Genomic DNA, 9,958 nt, shown 5'->3' with positions numbered 1-9,958 from the left:
AAAGGGTTATTATTTTTAGATATATACAGAGGTAAGGTCATGGACGCCAGCGCGATGGATCATTTGGATGACTTGAAAAAACACATAGCTAGGTCTATATATTATCTCATAAAACATTCATTCTTACATAACTACTGTTTCCTGCTTGTGATCTAAATTCGTATTTGATTTTAATGAGAGAGAGAAAATGAGAACAATACGTTGAATATTTCATACGTCTGAAGCGTTTTTTTCTGGATTTACCTTAATCGGTAAATCTCAAAGCTGAATATTTGAAAACCATGAATTAATTACAACCTAAACTGTTGAAGAGCTATATGACCAAACAGGACCTAGTACAATATAAATTTCTACGCCATGTTGTCTCATCAGAAACATATATATTGATATACTATTCCCATGTCTCATAGGCAATCCGGCGTACCACACCTTCTTATTTTTATTTTTTTTGCTTGTAGGTGGTTGTGCTACATTGGACATACAATAAAAACAAAAATAAAACAAAATTCGTTGTCATGTCAGTACCGAAGTCCTGGCTACTATAAAACCACATACGTTTAAAGTTAAAACCAAAACTGACAGGGAATATTGGATCTATACATGAGGGAGATACATTTCATTTTTAATTAAGTTGTCGCTTTATATATATAGTGGTGGGGCGGGGGACCCCTTTTTTGAACGATCATGATGCATATGAATGTGGACATGTGGTTGTAACCACTCCCTTTTTATCCTGGGTTGCCTGGTCCCCCCTTTTACAAAATGACTGGATCCGCCCCTGTATCCTCGTGTGATGTGTTTTCGTAATAACAACAATTTTCACTGCTTACGATTTTCCCTGTTGCGGTTTTTTTTCATGTGTGTACTAAAATTTACAGGAAATGACTATAAAAATCCGGAAATGAGTATTTTCTACCGTCGTGGTTCTGGTAATTGCTTGAATTTTGCATAATAATTTTTTTTATTCTATTCAGTACCAAAACGAACTTTTTTTTGTAAATAATTTTTGGTTGATGTTTCATGTGCTAAAATTGTAACATTGTGATTTATTTTCAGAAGTTGGCACCGGGTTTTTACAAAAGACATTCATTTTTTTAAATGTAGAAAGTTAAGACTGTTTTCATCTTTATGCATATAGAGAATATTGAATGAACGGAGTTTGAACAACCGTTTTATATAACAACCCTGTTATCCAACATCATTAAACAGACACTTTTAAAAGTTGTTTGCTACGAATTTCAAATGGACACAATGACATGATTTAACATTTGCAATATGGTGTCACTAACTTTTCATATTTATATTCAGTTGATTCATTTGAGAAATATAGAAAGACAAATAGCTTGAATTTTCTCACCAGCTGTTAACCCAAATTTTTTCGATAGAAACTTATCGTCCAAAATTCCGTAAAACATGAAACAAACACAACTGCAGATATTCTTAAGGTATAGCTTTCCCCAAAACATTTCTTTCGGTCATGTCTTTGTCAGTTAATATCGCTCGTATATTTTCTCAGTTTTCATTCTTTAATTTGAATTGTTAAATAACTAGTTGAAGTTTAGATTCCTCCTCCTGTGTAAGCAAGAACATAGCAAATATTTCATTTTCATGCCAAGAAATCATAGCTAAAAATTCCGGTGGACCTCCTACGGCACCCATTAGTAGATACAGATTTAATTTCATTCAACAAATTAATTTATGACCTTTATGTACGTCTCGCTAAGAACACGACCATATACCAAATGGTCAATATTAATCATCCATGTAATTTGCTCTATGGGATATTTGCAGAATTTCAACGGAGGCAATTTCTTGCAGGTCCATTCCTATCAACATTGATTATTAAGTAGAGTGGCATTCTCAGATTATTCGTCTTATAAGTAGCATCTACCAGTATAACTTTGGGTTTAACTATCAAATGCTTTCCTCATGTGACATATTCAATTTTCAAAGTATATTTATGAGTCTAACAGTAACATAAGTTTTTAAAAATAAATTTTAATTTTGATATTTTAAAATTATTATTCTTACAATTTAATTCCAGTGAGATGTATTTTTATCAGAGCCGTCAAAATAGCATTTTTCTCTTTTGCCGGTGCCGGTCAATTAGCCACTGTCTAATTTTAACTCGCTGGTTTTTAATAAAATGACCAAATAAACTGCCAGCGGTGTCTGACAGGTAAACGACATAGTCGTGTACTTCGTACGTGTAACCCTTCTGATTTTTTCTGAACGTAGTATCTGAATCTGAACCTGAATAAATACGTTGCAGGGCCAGGATATGGCATCAATGGCAACGGGAGAGAGGCGCTGGAAAATTAGTCCAACGTTGTGAGAGCAACCGAAGTTTTAAAGCTCTCAATTGTCTTAGCACACATGCACGAGATTGTCTGGTAGTCTATTCCAATCAGGTATTGTTCTTACAAAGAATGACTGTTTGTATTGTTCTGATTTGCTAGGTGGAATTTTAAAGCAACGGCTGTTGTTTTGAGCAAATTTGTCTACAATGTGGATCTCCTGTAGTTGGTGATCGCAATACTGGTATACCAGTATTGTCCACAATACTGGTATAAAAATTTTGTACCAGTATTGTAACTTTTTATTAAAAAACCAGCAATACTGGTACATTACTGATATACCAGTATTGTAGTTGTATTGTTGACTAGACTATATTGAAGATCAAAGGGAGATTAAATAAACTCAAAAAGATTATAGAGGATAATTGTGAAATCAATTAACAACCTGTTAAAAGTCATTAATATACTGGCACAAATAAACAAAGGATTATTGAAATAAACTCAATTAATATCATCATTATTATTTAAACAATTGCTAATAATTTATCATATTTTTTTACTTTATTTAATTCAATATACATAATATAGATAAAATAGAAGAAACGCTTATTAATTATCTGAGTAAATATTTAATAAATTCAAGCAAATTATTACACTCTTATATTAAACACTGTAAATTCAGCATTTACATGTATGCCTGGCCATCAAATATTTTGACAGATATTTAATACATGTATACATTTTTTTGTGTAATAAGGTCATATTGTGTATTTCTTTCAGTTGTCTTTATTTTCTTATTAATCTCTCACAACAAAAGATATCAATTATAAAATTAGTTGCTGTATAGGGGAACCTGGTTATAATCCTTACCTTACCTTACCTCTGTATATTTAACCCCCTTTGTAGAGGAACCATACGCTAGTATGTATAACTTGTTATCTTTCTTATATAGTGATGCCTCCACCAAATATGTTGCAGTGCTGAGACTATTTACACAGTGAGATCCTACCCACACACAGTTATATTACAAATCCGTTATCATATATTTATAATGTTTCTGTGTTGATTTAAAGTCAAGTCACATACTTTTAGAGAAAGTCCACAGAGACTGAATACCTAAATGCCAATATAGGAAGGGGAGGGATAGCAGAAATCACATCAGAAGAAAAAATAGACAATACCAATGATGATAATAGTTTTTTTTTATACAGAAGCTATTACAGAATTAGTGTCAATATAAAATTCACTAAAATATAATATTGAGTCTTGGAAAGAGAGAAATGGAAGAAAACATAGAAGAAAGTAAAGAGTTTGTTAAAATGCTGAGTCAGAATGGTTAAGAAAAAAACATCAGAAGATTTGAAATTTTATTTGATGACAATCACAGTGTACCATCAATGGCATTATCAGTTAAACACAATCGTTCCTAATAAAATTGTCATGTCATATGCTAATTTCATTATGCATATATGTGACACTTTTAATAAATGATTAATTACCTATACTGTTTATTTAAAAAAAAGCACAATACTGGTACAATACTGGAATACAATACTGGTACAAAAATTTTATACCAGTATTGTGGACAATACTGGTATACCAGTATTGCGATCACCAACTACAGGAGATCCTACAATGTTTGTTGTTTTATAGTCACTAAATTGTTTTGGTTTAACTTGTCGTTTTGGTCTCTCTTTGACTAATACTGAGTCTTGCGGTATAGCTGGTACCAACTCCCCGGCCACCTTGTAGAGAAAAGTAAGTCTACTTTGACGACGTCTGTTTTCCAGTGTTGGAAGTTTTAGTTCAATCATAAGTCTCCTTATGCTACCTTCCTCTCTGCTTGTGTAATCCCCACTGATGAAACGCACTGCTTGTCTCTGTACTTTTTCAAGTGCATTAATATCCTTCATTAAGTAAGGGTCCCAGACTATGGACGCATATTCTAATAGTGAACGGATAAGTCCTATATATGCCTGTTTCCTGCAATCCTTTGGACAGTGGCGGAGGTTTCGTCGCAAGAAGCCTAGAGTTGAGTTGGCTTTCTTCACGGTTTTAGCGATGTGGGCGCCCCACCTCAGATCATCTGAGATAATTACACCGAGATACGGATTTTGTTGTACCTGTTGCAGTATCTGATTGTCCAGTTTATAAAAATGAGATGATTTGTTGTTGACACTCATCACGTAACATTTTTTGGCATGTAAAAAAAACGGCATCATATGTTTTTGTATGAAATAAAAATTGGATCAGTACACGGAGAGGAAATAACTACAAAATCGGGATATAATTTTTTTCTAAAGTCGTGGTTCTGGTGATCACTTGAATCATAGAAAAAGTTATGAAATACTTTTCAGTACTAAAAATGTAATTTTCATGCAAGTACAGTTATACTGTTTCATCTGTTGCATGTTTTAGTTATTATTTAACTATCATAGCCCTGCTTGAAGTAAATTATTTTTTTATTAGAAATGTTGTTACGCTTTGCTTTTTTTTTAAATTTTGGGTTTGGTTTTTAGTCGTACCTAAAAATTATCATGCAAGGAATATTCTAAGTAAGCTTTTATCTGGGTCGAAAATGCAGACAGCCTAACAGATAGGATATTGGAGTTTTTGTAAAGGTTTCCTAAATATGGGACTTTGTTTGCCCTGTCTCGGAGGACAATCTGATGATTATGATCAGCCATCACCAGTAAATATGTTTCTCAATAATGGCACACATCTTTTAATATGAGCTGAAAAGGACGTTTAGCTCAACAGCTATAGGTTCTTGAAGAATCTTCTTTTCATGGTTTCGTTGTATTATTATTTCCTGTTTTATAAACAATTGTATTTAAAACTAATAGGTCTAGAAAGCTAAATTTCAGTTGCTTTTCTGAAAACTCATAAAATTCTAAATGCTTTATCATGCAGCGGTAAACTTAATAATTTTTTTATAAAATTGAGAAAGGAAATATGGGGAATGTGTCAAAGTTAAGTGACAACAACCCGACCTTAAAGCAATCGGGTATCGACCATAAAGCAGACAACAGCCGAAAGGCTACCAACCATTTTTCAATGTAGGGAGAAACTCCCGCACCCGTAGGCGCCCTTCAGCTAGCCCCTTAAAAAATATGTATACTAGTATCGTCGTGTCATATGTTTTCGTATGTCATTTGTTTTCGTATCAACCACATTTCGTCGGTTTCGACTGCATACACGTACATTGTGGCATGTTTTTCTGTTTCTATATTTAGAACAACAACACCACTACAACTTGATATATTTAAAACATATTCAACGTCGCTTTTTAAAGACGTTAGAACAAATTAAATAAAACTGACCTATTTAGCCATTTTTATTTAATGTCAAAAATACTCATCACTAGAATAGTTGTGGAAAAAATTCTGAAGGGTTAAAATAAAGTCCAGATATGTTTTTTGCAAGTCAGACACCGGATCTCCAAGACATATGACTGTCATGTGTTTTTTTGGACGTTTTAATTACAAACCATCGAGTTAAAATTAACAGGATTCTTATATAAAATGGTTGTTCAAAATCTAACTATTCAATATTTCATTGACAATTTTTTTTAATACATCCTTGATACAGGAAGATGTAATCAGTCTTAACTTATATTTAATCATAAATTTTGAAAACTGCATTTTATTTTAGAAAAAATAATGTATTTTGTACTAACCAGGTGCCAATCTTAAATTAATCAAAATCTAAAAATTTCATCACACCAAACACCAATCTTACACTATTTACTAGTAATTTTTAGTACTGAAAAGTATTTCATAACTTTTTCTATGATTCAAGTGATCACCAGAACCACGACTTTAGAAAAAAATTATATCCCGATTTTGTAGTTATTTCCTCTCCGTGTACTGATCCAATTTTTATTTCATACAAAAACATATGATGCCGTTTTTTTTTACATACAAAAATCACAAAGTAATCAGAAACAGTAAAAAATTGTAGAACTCATTGACAAAAAAAACTAGATACCTAAAAGCAATCTACAGGACATGCTTTTTAAATTTGAGTAAACACCTAAATAAAAACTCAACAGTAAAAAACGTAAGCAGTGAAAATTGTTATTAGTACGAAAACACATTACACGATGATACAGTCATAAATGGAGGTCATACTAAACTCCAAATTATACACAAGAAACTAAAATCAAAAATCATACAAGACTAACAAAGGCCAGAGGCTCCTGACTTGGGACAGGTGCAAATTGCGGCGGGGTTAAACATGTTTATGAGATCTCAACCCTCCATACCTCTAGCCGAAGAATGTCTATATATATGTCTGAATTAACAGTATTCTATATGTAGATGATATTTACCTCTAGGAAACAAAGAGACGACAACAGGCAGCAGCAGCAGAGCAAAGACAGAAAGCTACTGAAGGAAGAGGACTTAAAGATCCTGAAAATGTGAAGAGAAAACAACAAAAGCGAGAAGAAGCTGAAAGGAAAGCTAATTCACAGCCCCAAGGAGAAGGAGGATTAAAGGTATTAGCTGAAATTAAAATACCTGTCAGTCTATGTTCCTCTATATAGATAGTAATCTTTTAGCTGAAAATTTCTTCAAAAGCTATATACCAGTATCTTAAAGATTCCTTTCAAAAAGGTCTGGTCAAACTAGCAAAACTAATTTCACTCTTAGGGCCTTTGAGGTGGCCAAGATGTCTATGTACAATGTTTTCAACTAGGTACTGTAACATTAGCTTGTTAAAACTGAGGTGATTTCGAACCCCATATGGTTGACATGATTCCAAATATATATGACACAGGTTGGTGGTTCTAACCAGGTGCTCTGACTTCCTGCACCAATAAAAAGGGATAGCCAATCACCAATCACAAATACATCTCTTTCTTCCTACTCAGTTCCTAGTAGTGTTCTGGAACTCTTTATCAAATTCAGTTAGAAATACAAAAGGAAATGTTTGCAAATATACAATGATAGATATGAATATATATTCAGCTAGCAGATTTTAATTGTTACAATTTCCTTAATCATGTTAATGTAGCAATCTTAATTTGTTTAATCAAGAATATGTTTTATAACTTTTATTGAAAAACACAATAAACATTGTAAATTTGATATTGTGAGCAGGGGAGGGTGTAAGATGGAGATATAATCTTGCCATGACTAAATTTTTCTTTTTCTAATTTAGTGGCAGATGGGATAAGATCTCCAAAGAATGAAGAAGAGAAAAAAGGAGAAATACCAGTATTTCATGTTAAAAGAGTGGATATCAAACTTGAGCTATAATACCTCATATAAGTGAAATGTTGAGTTGTATTTCATTATAACATTGAATTTTAAAGGTTTTAATGCTATGGATATTAACATATTACATTGTTTTATTAGCTCTTCAGCCAAACTGAAGGCATGTGTGTTATATAAGTTTTCTTATATCATGTTTATACAAAAATGTATGTTAGGTGGTTTTTTTTGGTTATTTTCCTAAATTTTTCTGCCTTGAGTTAAAAAAGGTAATGCCATTTAAATTTGGTCAAAAGTTATCAAAATTCCAAATTTAAATGTGATGCCTAACTATTGGGGAGCATAAGACATAGGATAGACATGCATGGACTCTTAATTTTCTTTTTGCCTAAATGACCGTTTTGTTTTTAGACTTAAAAATCCACATTGCAAAAAAAACTTATTAGTAAGAATCTAAAAATTCTAGTTTTCTTTTTAACTTGAGAGTGAGGTTAGAATTTTTACCCCTATTGAAGGCCTGAAAATGATTTTGTGATGAAGAACAGCAATAAAAGAAAAGGATTTTTGCATATAAATGTATATGTGTGTTGTGATTTGTGTCATTGTTTTAAGTTACCATGGTTACAGAAAACATCAATCAGATATTTGATTTTTATGTGTAAAGATGAAAACTGCTGATGTGAAGACTTAAATTCATCTCCATATCTTCTACATGTACTCAAGATTCTAAATAATTTGCAATGCTGATATGTTATTTTAATTATGAGGGTTGTCAGATTTCAGATTTGGCTTCTGACCTACAGTATATCATGATTATATGTGTATAAAAGATCGATATAGGATATTTAAAAAAAAAAAAAAAAAATGGGGTATTTTTCTATTGAAAATTTGTGATAAAAAGATGTGAAAAGTAAGTGCTTTAAAATACTAAATTATGATGAGATCAAACATGAATTAGGATAATGATGACTACAAAATCTGATGGTTCAGTGAAAATTTGGTGGTCCTGTTTTGAAAGAAAATGTGTGCTATTTATTAGATTTTGTATTTCCATACATGTAGGGATAAAAAAGATTAAATGCCAATTTGCACAATAACAACATGGTTCCTTTTAAAAAATAATTATACACATTGTAATCAGGTTCTGTACTTAAAAGATGTAATGTTACCACAACTTTTGAGCTACACATCATGACAACTATTACACTCAAAATAGTGGACCTTCTCAATTTTTGGTGGTGAATACATTTGTACAGACAGGACAACTAGCCACCCTATAAATATTTACATCCTTTGTTTTTTTGGTGGAGGATGGTCTCATAACAGATCATAGCACATCTTTTTGAATTTTTCTGTTAAACAATTTTAATCACAATATGAGCAATTGTGTACTTCAGTTTTAATTGTATGTATATTTATATGTAAGGCAGCCTAAAGAAAAATCTAAATCTAAAAAAATATATAAGTAAATAAAAATGATAAAAATTGAAATTTGTAAAATATATTTTTTTTTTACATTTGTTTATACACAATATTACATGAATTTATGTGATACTGATGTTAAAAACTATTTTGGAATTTGACCGCACAAGTAATACAAATAAAGGGGAGATTGGCCATATATACTTCTTTGATCAAATAATCTTATGTTCTATGTGACAAACTGTTTCCTTTTTCTATAAAATCTATAACAAAGACTTATAGGACAGAGATATTTATTTTTAATTGTTTTGCTTTACAGTCATTTGTGTGACACTTATTGATTTTGAATATTTATTTGTTACTAAAATTATCTATTATATTTACATGTATATTGTCTTATTCTTTATATTAAAGTTGACTTTAAAGACCAATACATTGTAAGTATGATATTATTTAGAAATGTGTGGCACTAAACTGTAAATAAATAATAGACATTAAGACAATACACGTAAATTGCTGCAAAGTTATTATTATTTTTATTAGTCGACATGTTTGGCCATCAAGCGTGGCATCTTTAAGATAAAAGAGAAACATGTCTACCAATAAACAATTGCACGGTCCACTGAACTTAGAAATTGATACTAGTGCGATTGGAGCATTTGTGTACTATGGACACATCCTTGTTTTTTTATTATCTTGATAATTATAATTGACAGACAAATAAACTTAACACAATTTCAAAAAAAGATCAGCAATGGAAAAAATGTACTAAAAAAGCTGACGGATTGGTCTAAGTAGTCTTACTACTGAATCACTCCTTGTCAACACTGAGGTTGTGAGTTTGAACCATGCACATTGTAGGAACGCACGACTTCCAATATTTATCAACTAGGATTTTCAATTTTCCTTCTGAAGGTTTTTGTCCTCTCCCAGCACTCAGGCTTCCTCATCCCTTTAAAATCTGACAGCCGCAAAATAGCACTTAAGAGCTGAAAGTGGCATTTAACACTAATCAACCAA

The 9,958-nt window shown here is 31.7% G+C and overlaps 1 protein-coding gene across 1 annotated transcript; it reads left to right on the top strand.

The window, feature by feature from the left end:
- Positions 1 to 4,853: 4,853 nt before the first annotated feature.
- Positions 4,854 to 9,369, top strand: LOC134686793 (small VCP/p97-interacting protein-like). Its single transcript, XM_063546565.1, has 3 exons — positions 4,854 to 4,989; positions 6,637 to 6,798; positions 7,464 to 9,369. The coding sequence occupies exons 1-3, from the start codon at positions 4,930 to 4,932 to the stop codon at positions 7,476 to 7,478; spliced, it is 237 nt and encodes a 78-aa protein (XP_063402635.1). The 5' UTR covers positions 4,854 to 4,929; the 3' UTR covers positions 7,479 to 9,369.
- The last annotated feature ends 589 nt before the right edge of the window (positions 9,370 to 9,958 follow it).

The sequence above is a fragment of the Mytilus trossulus genome, chromosome 10, assembly GCF_036588685.1.
Source record: "Mytilus trossulus isolate FHL-02 chromosome 10, PNRI_Mtr1.1.1.hap1, whole genome shotgun sequence".
In the NCBI taxonomy this organism is placed as follows: domain Eukaryota; kingdom Metazoa; phylum Mollusca; class Bivalvia; order Mytilida; family Mytilidae; genus Mytilus; species Mytilus trossulus.
The sequence above is the reverse complement of the archived record's forward strand: the minus strand, read 5'-3'. Positions and strand labels throughout refer to the sequence as shown.